Here is a 16,385-nt window from a genome sequence, read left to right as displayed (position 1 = left end):
GGAGAGGTGGAAGATCAACTTAAAGACTGCAAAGAGGGCTTTCTGGGTGGGGGCTGCAGTCAAGCTTGGTTCAGCAGCCGTTTCTGTGGTAAGAAGGCTATGGAGTCTTAAAGCCCGTGACTTGGCGTTAGGCAGCTCTGAGTCCATCACTTTCAGCACTGTGACTCGACTGATCACTTAACCTCTCCTGAGCCTCAGCTTTCTCAACTGTTCTAAGTATGACCTGAGCCAGTTCATATAAAGCATTCACCCCCTTGCCTGACATACAGTAATCACTCAATACAATATTAGCCGTCACTACTGGGGTTTGGTTGAGCATCCCAGGAAAGTTTTGTTCTTTGGCCCCTTTCCCCTCCCCCCACGCGCCCAAAGTGCCCATCCGTAGAAGACATAGAAAATGTGGCAGTACTAAACTGACAGTTTTTCTGCTGCTGATTAGCAAAGGTTGGAGCAGAGGGAATACTGTGCCCAACAAACCAGTATTTGCTGAGTCCCTAATAATAATAACTACACACGCACACACAAAAAACCCATCCCTTTGATTCTATTAGGACTCATGGGGACCTCATGTGTTTCAGAGTTGAACTTCACTCCATAGGGTTTTCACTGACTGTGATCTTGCAGAAGTAGATCACCAGGCCTTTCTTCTGAGGCACCTGTTAGTAGCCAGCGCTTAATCCTTTGCACCACTCAGGGACATCTATAATAACCACACTCCGTTTATTGAGCACGTTATGTGCCTGGCCGTGAGCCCCCTGCTTCTGTCTTTGGGGGAACCCTGGAATGACTGGAAGGCAGAAAAGGAAATGAACTGAACCATGGGAAGGGGAGACGTTGACATCGTCTCTCCTGACTTCCTCCTGTCCTGCCTCTCCAGGAAGCCGAGTGCCTTCCTGGGGCCAACACTGGGGCGGAATCCCTTTCTCCCATCAGGTCTATCCCCGGGAGGAGCTCAGGCAACCCCTGCTCTCCCGATACCAAGAGCGTAGTGCCGCCTCCACCACCACCCTCAAGCCCGGGAAAGAGGCGGCCTCTTCTGGAGAGAGCAGCTCGCTCGAGTGCAGTTCTGCCGTTTTATTTTTCCTGGGATACTCAAGGGGATGTGGGAACAGCCACAGGTGTGGTGAGGGGAAGCCCCCATCTCCCCTCCCCAGAAGCTGGGAAAGGGGAGAGGCCCAGGCGCCCTGGTCCTGGATTGGTCCAGCCACTGTGGTCCCTGGGCCCGGTGGGCTGAGGGCTGAGGGCTGAGGGTGAAGCCCCTGGGAGAGTGGGGCTGGCTCCTAGGCGGGGTTCGGGATTCTTCATAAAAAGCCACGAAGCTTGATCCCCACGAAGCCCAGCCCCGCGGGGTGGGGGGTCCGCAGAGCCCAGATGAGGGACCCGGCCCGGCCTGGCCCGTGAGGGTAAAGAATGGCAGAGATGTTGCCCATGGGAAGGAGGTGGGGACAAAGCGTCGGACCAGGAGGGAGAAGGTTCCAGGTAAGGGGCGCAGGATGGAGAGGCACGGCCCCCAGCCCAGCCCAGGCGCCTTCGCGTGGGGGTCAGGAAGGTAGAAAACCCACGAGAGTGTGACGGGCAGGTGGGGCTGGGGCGTGCGGTGCCGGCAGGGCGAGCGCACGGGGCGGCCCGCATTCACAGTGACCTCGACGCTGGGTGTACAGTACGGGTAGAAAACCGCGGGCCAGGCCCGGGCTGGGCGGGCCGGGCTGGTCACAGCCTGGTCTGGGCCTCGGGGATGTAGATCTCGATGCTGTCGGCGCTCTCGGTGGCCGAGCTGTGGCGGAAGGAGGCGGCGCGCTTGGCCGCCAGGAGCCTCTTGCGCGCTTCCTGCCGCTGCCGGTCCACGGAGTCCAGGGAGCGCTCCTTCACCGGCACACCCCGTCCCCGCGAGGGCTTCTTTGGTATCGGCGGAGGGACCTTCTTTTCCTCCTGCCAGACGGAGGGCAGTGGTTTAGTTCGGGGGCGGGTACCACCCTCAACGCCCCACCTTACGCCCCGGAGGAGTTAACACCATGTGTAACCGAAACGTGACAGCGGCTAGAATTAGCCACCTACACTATGACCTGAAGCCCCAGGTGTACCTGTGCTGACAAAGTCAAAAACCTACATTTTTCATGAAAAGCAATGAGTTCGAGCGCCCCCGTCGTGGCGCCATTCTCAACACCTCGCATCAGATTGTCAGCTCCCGCGAAGGGTGTGTTTCACTCCGGGTCTGGAGCAAGCAGCGTTCCCACCCCCGACCCCAGGCAAGGTAATGGAGGTTCAACACCAGGCCTCTAGGCCCCATCATGGACAAGGTAGCTGCACAGCTGCGGAGCTGAGAGCTGAAGGGACCCTCAAGGCCTTACCCCCATGTGCCTAGGCCAGAGGAGGAGGCAGTCTGCCCCTCTGGAAGCTCTAGCTCTGCTCCCTCAAACCCCAGCTGACCCAAGGTGGTTGAGGCAGCCTCAGGATTTTGACAGCTCAGGCAGTGATGAGCACTGGGGCCAAGCAGATGACAGTGACCTGGAGTGCAATATTCTGGAAGAAGACATTCACTCATCACCCAGTCCAGGGATGCTTCTGTTGCCCATGGGTATCTTCTCCTGCTCTCCTCCCCACCCCACCCCCAACACATCTCTCTGGGGAAGAGCATTTTGCAGGGCCTGAACTCTTGGCCTGAAGGGGCCACCCCCTCTACCTTAGGCTCCAGGAGTTTCCAGCTGTTGGCCTTGAGTTGCTGTAGCTCCAGGAACTTGAGGGTCACATCCTCGATGGAGAGTTGCAGGAGGTCCCAGAAACCCGCCAGGTCCTGGAAGGTGGGCACGGGGAATGCAGTAGGGTCCTGTAGAAGAGGAAGCCGGAGGGAAGACAGCCAGTCAGGGAGGTCTGAGCCCCAGCCAGGACCAGAGAAAGCCCCACCCACCCTTATTGTTGGGAAGCTCAACCTGGAAGAGTGGGGTGGGGACTGAGAGAAACAGGGACAAGAAAGAGCCCAAACCTCTCCCTCTTGGACACAAACACCTGGCCTCACCTCCAGGCATACATACAAACACTCGAGGTTACCTGCCAGGTACATAAAGCCAGTAAGCTGTACTCCCATGGGCACTCACCATGCTTTGCTGACACAGCCGGAAGAACTGCTGAACCTTCTGGGACAGGAGAAGTTGTGTGCTGCCCACAGCACTGCGGATCTTCTCCAGGACTAGAATGTAGAAGGAGATTCAGGGAGGGGAATGATGCAGCTCCTTCCTTAGCCTCCAGAACCTCTGCCCTGAATGACACTGACTCCTTAGTTACTTGAAACTATCTATCCTTTGTCTCCTCCAGGGCCCTCCCAGCCCCATCCTCAAATTCCCAACAAGCAGTTCCTATCCCACTTCACCAAGAAGACTGTATCCTCAGACACTGATGTTCCTTCCTTCCTACAACCTACACTTAATGAGCACTCATCCTCCTGTATCCTTCCTCCTCCATGTCAGAGAACAGATGGACACCAGCCCTGCCTACCCCTAGCCTTAGCCAGGGCACTAGCTCAATAGCCACCCATAGGCTGGACTCTGTCACTCATCAGTGCACAACTACTTGGCTCATTAAGAATCAACAAATAATCTCATATACAGGACACTTGTCTTCCTAGTCACTATTCCTCAACTTGGGGAGTCTGGGGCAAGACTGTGTCTCCCCTCAGACTGGACTTGCAGGCAAGGACCACGCCCTCCCTCAGACCAAGGCCATATCTACCTGGCTGAATCTCCATCATCTATGTCTCAACATGATCTAACACTGCGAGCCACCTCCTCCTCTGTCTTGAAGTCATACTTCTGGTCCTACCACCTAGATCAGACCTGGATCCTCACACCAGCCCAGAGCTTAACAATATCCCCTTTGCCACCAAGGGCTTGGTGACTTGGACTGGTAACCATTTCCTAGAAGGCCTAGTCCTTCTGCCTACTCAGTTTCCCCAATCCTGGCCCTAGGTCTAAGGCTGTTCCCTGCTTCCTTTCAAGAGCTTCAAGTACGGCCTGCTGCCAACGGTGACCCATCAAGCTCTGGTGCTAAAGAACCAAACAGTGAGGAAGGCCAACTCATGCCCAACCAAAGGAATCTCCTATTCTGCTGTTGCCCCACCTTCCTTCCCCGCCAGCTCTCAGGGAACACTGACCCAACCATGGTCCCTCTCTGTACACAAGAAGCCAGTGGCACCCACAGAGTCCCCTCACTCACTCTCCTCAGGCAGCTCATAGTCCTCCGCCTCACGCTCCATCTGCTGGCACCAGTGCTCCAGCTTCTCCACCTCTACTCTCAGCATCTTGATGAACCACTCGCCGTCCCGGGGGCAGGGAGACGTGCGGCCTGAGTCGGGGAGGCTACGTGAACCACGCTCCATCCAGGAGTCACGGCGACCAGCCCCAGGGCCGGGGGTGGGGGCGGGGGCAGGGCCAGGTGACCCATCGGTGGCCGGCGGCTCATACGGCAGTGGGTAGCCCTCGCGGTAGGCCCACTGGCCCTGCGTGTGGACCGTGCGGAAGACTGAGTAGGTTGGGGCCCTGGGCCCCGGCTGGGGCTCAGAGGCATGCCTCTGGAAGGAGCGTCCAAACTGCAGGGCCTTGTCTTCTGTGGCCACTGTGGCCAGGCCGGCCAGGCCCTCCAGCTCCAGGTCTGCCTGCACGCCAGCTGTCACGCTGTTGGAGCGCTTGAACCTTGCTCGCCTGATGAGAGAGGTGACTGTCATCTCTGCCCCTGGCCAGTCTCATCCAGCCCTCAACCCTACTCCAGGCCAAAAGGGGAACAAATGAGAAAGGGAGCCTACAAAGTGATGGACATTAACCCACACACTGTAAATAGATCAGTCCTTGCAACATGTAGGCACATAGTATACCTACCTGTTGTACCACCTCTAGACAGAGGTGCTATTTAACAACCAGTACTACATGGGCAAAACAGATGCAGAAATACGCCAATCACAACAGACACACACCACAGTGCTGGAGCAGGGCCTGGTAGAGGCTGGATCAGAGGGTGGACCAGAGGGTCTGAAGGAAAGGTCCAAGGAAGCGGCTATTCATCAATGAATACAGACGTATTTCAGTATTTTAACAAATGGTATGGCTGTATTAGCTTATACCAGCTGTACTAGTATGCCCTCAGCCCTGCCAAGTGGTGGGTAAACTAAGGCACAGAGAGGCCCCCCCCAGGAACCTAGCTACAAAACAGCAGAGCCAGACTTTGGACCCAGGTTTGCCAGGGCCCACAGTCCAAGCCCTTAAGTCCCACTGCAACAGCTCTAGAACGTCAGGAGAAGAAATGCCTTGGGGTGGCTGGGGGTGGGGTGGGCCAGAGGCTGGGAGGACTTCTCTAGGGATCCCCACAGCTCAGCCCAGAGTTTGGCCAGACACAGCCAGCCAGCGCCAGTGGAGCTGAATTAAGTTGTTGGCAGGAATGACATAAGGCCTGGAAATTTCTTGTCCTTCGAGTTAATAATATGCAAATCCTATGCAAAACAGAAAGTCAGTTGGCCTTGTCCTTTTTTTCTCTCTGAGTTCAGCATGGGGGCACTTTTCTATGAAGTCTGTGGCCTCCTAAGATGCACAAGGCTGGGGCCAGACAGTACTTTAAGAAGTAGGAGTCAGGAGATTCGGAGTGGGGGCTCAAACAGGAGTTTGAAGTCTGGAAATTCAAGGATCAAAAAAGAAAAGTCCATGTCTCCTAAGGTGCCTCCACCCACGTATAAGCCAAGGTCAGAAGAGAGAGAGACTTGGGGAGTCAGCTCTAGGGTCCCATCCAGCTTCCCAGAGACTCCCCCATCCCCCACAACTTCAGCCTTCCTCTTGCTGCCCAGGCCTTGCTGACTGCCTGCCTGCTTCCCTCCAGCTGGCGGGCTGCCTGCTGGGAGCCTGTTGCCATAGCAACCAGGCCCAGAAGGATGCTGCAGGACCCAGAAAAGAGAGATGCACTCATGTGCAGTCTCCAAAGAGCCCTATGTCCCAGCCCCCACGCAGACAGTGAGAAAGATAGAACATATCCACACTGCCTCCCACATGGCTTTCACCTTGGCGTCTGCACCACCCTGCCCTGGTCAAGATTTGCATCATCCTCCACCTTGACTACTGGATCAGCTTCCTTTCAGGTACCTCTGTCTCCATTCTGTACAGCACAGAGGAAGAGCACGAGACTAGGAGTCAGACCTGAGTTCCATCTAGGCCATCCATTTATTTCTTTATATATACATATAAACACACACATATATATGTGTACATGTGTGTATGTGCGTGTGTATTATGGGGATGGACCAGTAACTGCCAACGTACCTCATTCTCTCTACAATTATACCTTGTATATTTTAAGATCTGGGGCCCGACAATCCCTCATCAGCCCACCCAAGACCAGGGTAGTCATCCTAAAGCAGAGCTCTGTCTAAGTTATTTCCCTGCTCAAAGCCCTCCCATAGTTCTCCTGACAACAAGATAAAGTTTGAACTTCCTAGCCTAGCATCTGAGGCCCTTATACTCTGGAGGCAGTGCTCCTCTCCAACCTCATCCCCCTACAGTGTCCTTGTCCCCAAGCAGATTATAGTTAGTCCTGTCTCTAAGCCTTTGCATGTGCTATTCCCCTGCCTGAAATGGCCTTCCTTCTCTTTGTTCCCTGTCCACTCCCTGCTCAAGTTCCCTCTTGCTCTGTGAACCCTACTACCCCAACACCACTCCTCAGTGCTGGACCACTAACAATCTTCTCATGCTTGGAGATAGCCCCAGTATTTGCTTAAACTTTTCTCTGCTTCTGGTGAAAGGCTTATGTGTCTAACTGCATTGTAAGGATGCACCTTGGCGCCCTTAGAATATGTTTGTGCCTTTGAGCTCCAGTTAGCCTTTGGCTCCTCTGGAGCTCCAGTAGCTGTAAACCACACAAGTAGAGGTGGAGGCTGCCCCAATAAATGTATTATTTAAGATCTGCCATCCCTGCTTGTTTTCCTGTTATCCCCAGTAAACACAGATCTGTCCTTTGGCACCAATGAGTCTGCTGCCTTTCACCCTGTCCCAAGAGGTCCTAAGAGGATCATGTGCTGTCTTGATGGAAACAGCCCACACAGTCTGGAACAGAAGCACGAATCTCCCAGGGGTTTCATGGTTCTCAAGTTGATACCCCACTGAGCTCTCTGCGTCTGCTTCAAGGAAGACCAAGAAGTTGAGAAGCTTACAGGATTATCGGAAGCACAGTCCTCACCAACACTCCTAGCCAGGGCCAGAGATTTGCACAGCACAAGCGGGAGTCAGTCTTCCTTGTGCAAGTGGTATTTAAAACCAGCAGTCTGGGACAAGATCACCCAAGAAAAGAGGATGAGGTGAGAAAAGCAATGGATCAGATCCAAAAGTCCAAAGCCCTAGGGAACACAGACATTTTAGGGGCAGGTGGAGTCTAAGCCAGAGAGGAAGAGAAAGAAAACCAGGAGAAAGTGACCTAAAGGCAAACAGGGGAGAGAAGGGTCTCAAGAAGGAACTGACAGCCAACATAGGCTGGTTACGACTGAAAGTGTCCATTGATTTGGCAATATGGAAGCTACTGGTGATCAGAACAAGACTAGCTTTGGTGGAGTGGTGGGAGCAGACACAGACTGCAGTGGGTTATAAGGAAGTGGAGAAAACTAGTGAAGACAAATCTTTCAATGAGCCTTCAAGAGAAGGGGATGCACCATGAAGGGAGGGACATTTTATTTGAAAGAAAGGCCTGGCGATCTACTTCCAAAAGATCACAGCCATTGAAAATCCAGTGGAGCACAGTTTTACTCTGACACACACAGGGTTGCCACAAGTCAGAGTCAACTCCATGGTAACTGGTTTGGTTTGCTTTATTTTATTTTATTTGAGATGGTTCCTGAATACCATATCCTGAGAGAAGAGAACCTGTGGGGTAGACAGAATGAACCCTCAAAGATGTTCATGTCCTAATCCCTAAAACTTGTGAATATGTTACCTTACATAGTAAAAGGGACTTGACAGATGCGATTAAGTCAAGGATCTTGAAGTGGGGAGAGTATCCTATATTATCCCGGTGAGGCCAATGTAATCACATGGGTCCTTAAATGTGAAGGAAGGAAGCAGGAGGATCAGAGAAGGAAATGTGATGACAGACGCAAGGTTGGAGTGAAGCAATGTGAGGATTCAACCCACCATTGCTGGCTTTGAAGATGGACGTCAAGGAATGTGGGCAGCCTTGAAAAGATGGAAAAGGCAAGGAAATGGATTCTCCCCTAGGGCCTCCAGAAAGAACACAGTCCTGCCAACACCTTGATTTTAGGCCAGTGACACCCAGTTCAGACTTCTGACCTGCAGAACTGTAAGAGATAATAAACGCGTGTTGTTTTAAGCCACTCAGTTTGTGGTAATCTGTTACAGAAGCAATGGGAAACTAATGGGATATGGAAGAGGGATTATAAATAACAAAAACTAAATCCTCTAAGCACTTAGTATGTGTTAGGCTAAGCACTTTATATGGATAAATGTGTTCCATCCCCACTCTACTTACAGATGAGAAAACCGAGGCTTAGAGAAATTAAGTGACTCCCTAAGATCAAGTTGTCAAGACAAGACTGACACAGTTATCAAGTTAGTGCAGTCTGGCCACAGAGGCCATCTCATAAACCATTACACTCTATGGCCTCTCTGAGAAGGGGCAGGTGGAAGAGGCAAAAGAAGAGATGCAAGTAAGTTGGGAACTGGCCTGGAAGTGGAGAGAGATCCCATTGGATGGCCTCAATCGTCACAATGAAGTGAGTGAGGAGGTCATCTGCTGGAGGTCTGTGGGGAGTGGGAGAAGGAATGAGAATCAGCAGCCTTAGGAGAGGCAGCATAGCAGAGCAGGTAAGCATGTGGACTCTGGAGCCAGACTGCTGGGTCCAAAAGCCAACTCTATGGCTTGTGCCTCAGTTTCCTCATCTGTAAATAAGAATGATATTCAATGCTTATAGGATTATTGTGAGATAATCTATGCAAAGAACGGAGAATAGCACCTGGCTTGTAGTGGTGTTAGCTATTATGGAGAAGCGGGAAGGTTTGGAGCTCTCACTGAAAAGAAAGGGTGATGGACAAACAAAATGATCAGAATGAGTACTGACGACCTAGCTTGGGCATTGTAGTTACTAATAATTATGATTGCTGTTGATTGTTTCCATCTGTTCTCCCACAGCACTCGAACAAATCCTCTTTTATACTCCATATCACATTGTATTACAGTTATTTGCATATCTGTGTCCCTTACTAAATAGCACCTAGGACAATTCCTCACACATAAACATTGACCGGTTGGTTGGAAGGAAGGATAGTAGAGAGCACTAATTATCCCCCAACATCCATTCTCCCTTTCATCTTTATAACAGAACTCCACAATTTTTAGCTAGACACGTGGCCGCTTGGAATAAAGATTCTTTCACCTATCTCCCTTGCAGCTGGGGATAGCCATGTGGCTACGTTCTAGCCCATAGAATATAAGCTGAAGTGGTATGCACAATTTCCATGAAATGCTCTTAAAAGGAGAGGATATGCCTTTCTTTGTCCCTTCCTCCTTTATGCTGACCAGAATGCAGATATGATGGCTGGACTTCAAGCAGCCATCTTGGAACATGAAGCAGAAACCAAGTACTAAGGATTATGGAGCAGTAAGATAGAAGGAGCATGGATTCTGACACTGTGAGCACCTACCCATCCTCAACTGACTCCCTGTGGACTTCTTCTAAGCAAGAGAGAAATGAACTTCTATGATGTTTAAGTCAATGTCATTTGGAGTTTTTCTTGCAGCCAAACCCAATCTAACTATGATGCTGCTGTTGTTAGTTGCCATCGAGTCAATTCCGACTCATGGTGACTCCATGTGTGCAGAGTAGAACTGCTCCATACGGTTTTCAAAGCTGTGACCTTTCAGAAGCAGATTACCAGGCCTGTCTTCCAGGGCACCTCTGGATGGGTTTGAACCGCCAATCTTTTGGCTAGTAGTCGAGTGCTTTTGGCTAGCAGTTGAGCACTTAACCGTTTGCACTACCAGGGATTCTAATTATAACAGATGAATTTTCAGGGTAGTGAAGTCCAGGGCTTATGTCTCCATTTAGTTCTGGATTTGGCAGTACTTGTTGTGGTCTTCACCAATAGCTGGAAACACAGGATGAAAACTGGTTTTGCTTGTGAATCATCAATGCTTTCCCCCTTGTTTTCTCACAAGGCCAAGAGCCTCACCTGCTCCCCTGACCCCCTTGAGTTCTTCAGGGTGACAGTGATCACATTCCTGACGATTCTGGGAGTTGTTATCATGGTTACTTCAGGGAGACGTTGCTGCTGTGATTCTCTAGGGGATAGCACAAAAGTCTCTGGGAAGAAACTGGATTATCCCAAGAGACACAGTGTGCAAGGAATGCTCAGCATCCAGAAGTTGTCAAGAGGTTTTTCCAGGAGTATTTGTCAGCAGGCTGGGGCGGGGGAGTGAGCAGGGAGGAGGAAGGGTAGTGCAATTTCAGGCATTGTACCAGTTTTCTGGGGAAGGCCCATCTCTGAGACAGCACCTAAGAGCTTAGACATAGGAGCCCAGAGTCCATCACCCCAGCCTGGGGCCTGTGGGAGTGATGGCAAGGTGGGGCTAGAGGAGCAGATTTAGGAGGAGTCCTGAAGGTCTGGAATGGTCCTTGGAGTTGCATGCTGTGGAACAGAGGCGGTGTGTATGACCAGGGCTTGTGGTCAGCCAGCTCCTCATTGTTTTTGCAGGACTGTTCTTGGAATATAACTTCACGAGGATGGAATCTTCCTTCCCCATGCTCAAGGGGCTCTGTTGTTTTAGCACAGGCCCTTACCAATGTCCCAAAATTGGAAATGACCATGATGCCAGGGGGAGTCTAGGCCTACCTGCACAGAGTTCTCCAGGCTGCACTGGGTGGGCATATGTGGGGATAAGTAAGGTTGCCATGTAAAATACAGGATGCCCAGTTAAATTTGAATTTCTGATAACAACAATTTTTTTTAGTGTAAGTATGTGCCAAATATTGCATGGGACATACTGAGACTAAAGAAAGTATTCAGTGTTTATCTGATAAACAAATTTAACTGGGTATCCTGGTTTGTGTAAGATAAGGTCTTAGTGGGAAGGAGCTAGTAGTGAAAGACACAAGGGGATCCCATGGTTTGAGAAAGTTGGAGGCAGAATAACATGGTATTTATGACCACAGGGGACCTTAGGAACAATCTTGTAATTTTTAGCACATTTGATGCATTCTTTTATCATGGCCCAGAGTACGCTGGGTCTGGGAAGACAGGTGTGGTAGGACACCTTGAGACAGAACTGGTAATTGTTTCTTAAGTATGCTCCCTCTCACCACAGGGTCTTGACACATGCTGTCCCTTCTACCTTGAACACTCTTGTCTCCCATTTTTATTTCATTAATTCTGTTCATTCTTTAGATCTCTGCCCAAGTGTCACTTCCTCAGTGAAGCCATGCCTGACCCCTCTGACTCTCTAACCATGGTGCACACCTCAACTTTGTGACATCTGTCACAGCTATAATTCTACATCATTTATGAGAGTCTTAGAAGAAAATGGCAATAAGCTTCACAAGGGCAGAGACTCATGGTTCTGCTCACAATTTGATCCTTGTGCCCAGCACAACTGAATATCAAGTGGACAAATGAATCTTGAGTGGGGTGGGGTAGAGATGGAGCCTATGGGGTACCATCGCCCATCCCTGTATATTTCTAGACCAAGTCACCACTGATGATGAGCAAATGGAAAGACCTACAGGTCTCTACAGACAACTCTCAGGTATAAGGGGCAGTAAGTCTGAACTCCTCATCTAATAGGTTAGCAGGGAACAAACACCCTGCAAAGACAGAAAACGACAGATCTTACCTCCCTAGCAATTTTTAAGGCAAAAGTAGAGAGACAGACAATGGGACCAGTGAGACAGGAGAAAGGACAAGAGAGTCCAGGAAAATGGGGCAGCAACGGGTAGGAGGGTTAGTCCTGGAGCTTTGCCTAGAAAGTTGCTGGTGTTCATGGCTCACTTTTATGTACCAGTTGGGCCATGGTGTGTGGTGAGTCAGACTTAAAGCATCAGGGACATAAGGGACAGAAAGGATGGTACAAGTGCATAACTAAGAATGCCTGCAGCAGACAAGCAAGGGAGCCTGGCCAGAGAGAAGTGCCAGGTTTCTCCTCTCCCCACCTGTCAGTCCCTCTCAATTCCCAGTGTGATAACCTGTCCCAGGCAATTTGGTTCTTTAGACATTTATTGAGTACTATTTCCCTCTCTATAGAGTCGCTATGAGTCAGAATTGACTCCATGGCAATGGGTTGGGTTTTTATTCCCCCCACTCCCACCCCTGCCCTGCCAAGACCTCCCTGAGCACTAATACTGGAACAAGGAAGACCACATTCTCTGCCTGCTCCTGCCCCCACTGGACTTCCACTCCAAAATGCTTCTCAGATCAGTCCCTTGTCTCCGTATCTGCTGCCTCATCCAGACAGCTGATCCATATAGTGAACTCAACCAACTTAGGAAGCTCCCACTCACCCCCCCAAACACATATAAATGCTGGATAAAGTAAAAATCAAAAAGGTGCTTTCAGTACAACGCCAAGTGTGAATATAGGAAAGAGAAATCTTCAGAAATCAGAAACAAAGAGGAAATTCAAAGCCCGAGTAGTGAGAGGGAGTCTAAGCCAAGTGATGCACAGGAAGAGCAGACCAGACATACACTAGAGGCTAGATGGTAATGCTGAGAGAGGACGAGAGGGGAGGGCCCTAACCTATGCATCACAACGAGCTGGAACCAGACCCCTGCGTAGAGCCAGCAGCCAAGAAGGGCCATTTCATTTACAAACTTGGACTTGAAAAACCCATGCCACTAATTCAGGAATGGGGCCTGGAAGTAGGATGCCGAGAAATCAGAACATTAAGGCTGCCTTGTGTGGGGGTGTGGGGTTCCAATGAGTACTATGAATGAAATATGGAAACCTCAAGCTGAGATATTAACTTGAAAACTGGTCCCAAGCTGGAGCAGTACTTCAGCATGAAGGAAATTGAACCCAGGAGAAAGGAGTGGGCAGTAATAAGCAATAGTGAACACATAAATTGTTAAAACATGTTTGTAAATCTAAAATATCAAACCATAAAAGATATAAAAACAACTAATTTAGCAGGGTTTTTTAAAAGACACAGAAGCAAAATACTGGATAAATATAATATGGAAGATGGGAGGAGAGAGTTTAAGGGGGAAGTTAAAGTGTTCCAAGGTCCTTGTCTTGTTCCTGAGAAGGACAGAAATACAGATTATGTGTTATTAGAAAAATCTAAATTAAGAATATGAAATAAGAAAGATATGAAATTAAGTATATTTGTTAAAAATTTAGAGAGATCACTAATAAAATGTAAACTTCCAAACCAGTGGAGGGAAAAAGAAATAAAGTATACTTGATTAATTCAACAGAAGGCAGAAAAGGTAGAGAGGAGGAAAGCAAAAAACACATCAAATAGAACATTTTGAAAGAGATGATAGAAATAAGTCTAAACGAACCATTAATCAAAATATATATAAATGAGTTAAATCTGTCTACTAAACTCTAGCTCCTACTGCTTATAGGCAACACATCTAAAACGCAAGAATATAGGAAGGTTGAAAATAAAGGGATAGAAAAGGATATAGTGGCATGATAAAAGGGCCAACCCACCAGGAAGATACAGCAATCATAAGCCCAAATGCTTCTAAACAGCACATGCTCATGCTAAAGTGAAAATTAATAAAATTTCCAGGGAAAACAACACATCCACAATCATGATGAGACATTTTTAACACACTTCTCTCAGAACTAGTAGACCAATCATCCAAAATATAATTAAACATTTGAAATATATAATTTATAAGTTTGACCATATATATGATATATGTATATATTATGGAGAAAGCCTCAACAAATTCTAAGGAATAAATAACATACAGATTACATACTATTATCACAAAGCAGTAAATTTAGAAATCAGTAATTAAAAGGTAGCCTCCCTCAAAAGCATACATTTGGAAACCTCCCCCCACCCCCCAAAAAAATCCTAAATAATTCATGGTTAACCACAGGCTACATGACCCCGAGACCAGAAGAACTAGATGGTGCCTGGCTACCACTACCAACCACTCTAACTGGGATCACAGAGGGTTCCAGACAGAGCAGAAGAAAAATCGTAGAATGAAAAATCAAATTTGCAAAAAAGACCAGACTTATTGGTCTGACAGAGACTGGAGGAACCTCCAAGACTATGGCCCTGAGACACCCTTCTGAACTGGAACTAAAGCCATTCCCGGAGACTACCTTCCAGCCAAACAATAGACACGCCCATAAAATAAACAATAGCACCCAAGAGGAACATGCTCCTTAGAACAATCAGTTATATGCAATCAAAAGGTCAACATTTGCCCAAAAGCAAAGATGAGAAGGCAGGAAAGGGTAGCAAATCAGAACAAACAGAAATGGGAAAACTAGAGTGGAAATAGAGAGTGCTACCACTTTGTGGGGAACGCAACCAATGCCATAGAACATTTTAGGTAGAAACTATCGAAACAGAAACTAATCTGTTCTGTAAACTTTCACCTAATGCACAATAAAAATTATAAAAAATACATAATAACAAAAATAAAATGGATTTATGTCTAGTGTATTTAAAAGGATAGTTTAAAAAACTATGTTCAGATTAAATTAGATCCAGTAAGATAAAGACAAGCTTAGTTAAGATATAAACAGTATAAACAGTAGAATAAAATGCTACATTTCATGCTTTCCTAAATCATTTTTATGAATTTTAGTATCAATTAGCCATTCCACCTCATTTTGCCAATTTAAGCAATGCAGAAATTCTCCTTTTTCTTTTTTTCTCCTACTAACTGGTTATAGTATATTATTTCTACTTTGTAAAATGAATGGCTATAGTGAAAAGAGCTTTTGACCAATAGTTCTTAATTTTGGCAAAGATTTGTATAATCCTGCAAGAGTCCTTCTCTGCCTTCATTAGTGGGGAAAAAAATACTAGGAGTGATAGCATACCTCACAGGGTTGTGAGGATCTGCTTATACAAATGCTCTAAAAATGCTGATAATTAGTAGAGAAATGGAGATAAACGCTTTTTAGCAGAAAACTCTATATTGGAAATACAATTGTTTAATAATGAAGACTATATATTTCTTTAATTTTTAAAAATTATGATGAAAGTTACAAATGATTTAGAATTGAACAATGAAAATACTGCACCTCAAAACTTATAAGCAGCAGCTACAGTAATCTAGTTAGAAAAAAACTTATACCTTGAAAAGCACGTTAGAAAATAAGAAATATTGAAAGTTAACGTTCAACTCAAGAGGCTGAAGAAAAAAAAATGGTAGAAAAAAGGAAATAACAAACACAAAAGTAGTAGAAGAAAGGAAATACTAAAGGTAAAAGAAACAGAGATGCTTTTCAAAACCAAAAGCTAGTTTTTAAAGACTATATTAAAAGGACAAAATATATGAACCTCAGGCAAGATTGATCCAGAAAGAAAGGGAAAGCATAAATACATGGTATTAGGAATTAAGAAGGAGCCATAACCTACACATACAATAAAAATTCATAAAATTATAATTAAAAATATCTTGTGCCAATAATTTTGAAAACGGTCAATTTTTGAAAAGTGGTCTTTTTTTAAAGAAAAACATAAACAACCAAAATTGGCTCAATAAGAAAAAGAAAACCAGAATAGATCAATAACCACTACATAAACTGAATTTGTAGTTCAAAAAGTTCTTCTGTTCCAAACAGGCATCAGGCCTAGGTAGTTTTATAGGTAACCTTTACCAAACCTTTAAGGAATTACACAAATTGTTCCGAAGACTAGAAACACAGAGAAAGCTACCAAATTCATTTTAGGCAACTGAACGCCCCCCCCACCCCCGCCCGAAAAAAAAAAATTGCTGTCAACTTGATTCTGACTCATAGCGACCCTCTAGAACAGAGTAGAACTGCCCCATAGGGTTTCCAAGGCTGTATTGTACCTCAACATAAAGAAAACAAAAATCATCACAACCGGCCAATAAACAACATCATGATAAATGGAGAAAATATTGAAGTTGCCAAAGATTCATTTTACTTGGATCCACAATCAACACCAAGGAAGCAGCAGTCAAGAAATCAAAGAACACATTGCATTGGGCAAATCTGCTGCAAAAGACCTCTTTAAAGTGTTAAAAAACAAAGATGTCACTTTGAGGACTAAGGTGTGCCTGACTCAAGCCATGGTATTTTCAATTGCCTCATATGCATGTGAAAGCTGGGCAATGAATGAGGAAGACCAAAGAATTGATGCCTTTGAACTATGGTGCTGGCAAAGAATACTGACTATACTATGGACTGCCAGAA

The 16,385-nt window shown here is 47.2% G+C and overlaps 1 protein-coding gene across 1 annotated transcript in view; it reads right to left on the bottom strand.

Annotated features, from left to right (window-relative positions):
* Positions 1-1,234: 1,234 nt before the first annotated feature.
* DLGAP3 (DLG associated protein 3) overlaps positions 1,235-16,385 on the bottom strand; it is a 40,429-nt gene continuing 25,278 nt past the window's right edge. Inside the window, exons 7-10 of the mRNA XM_004371963.2 lie at positions 4,207-4,691; positions 3,093-3,184; positions 2,681-2,824; positions 1,235-1,929 (exon numbers count right to left, since the gene is read on the bottom strand). Of these exons, the coding sequence (XP_004372020.1) occupies positions 1,711-1,929; positions 2,681-2,824; positions 3,093-3,184; positions 4,207-4,691 (940 nt within the window). The 3' untranslated portion in view covers positions 1,235-1,710. The remainder of the gene's footprint in view (positions 1,930-2,680; positions 2,825-3,092; positions 3,185-4,206; positions 4,692-16,385) is intronic.

Source organism: Trichechus manatus, unplaced genomic scaffold, assembly GCF_000243295.1.
Source record: "Trichechus manatus latirostris isolate Lorelei unplaced genomic scaffold, TriManLat1.0 scaffold00015, whole genome shotgun sequence".
Taxonomy (NCBI): Eukaryota; Metazoa; Chordata; class Mammalia; order Sirenia; family Trichechidae; genus Trichechus; species Trichechus manatus.
The sequence above is the reverse complement of the archived record's forward strand: the minus strand, read 5'-3'. Positions and strand labels throughout refer to the sequence as shown.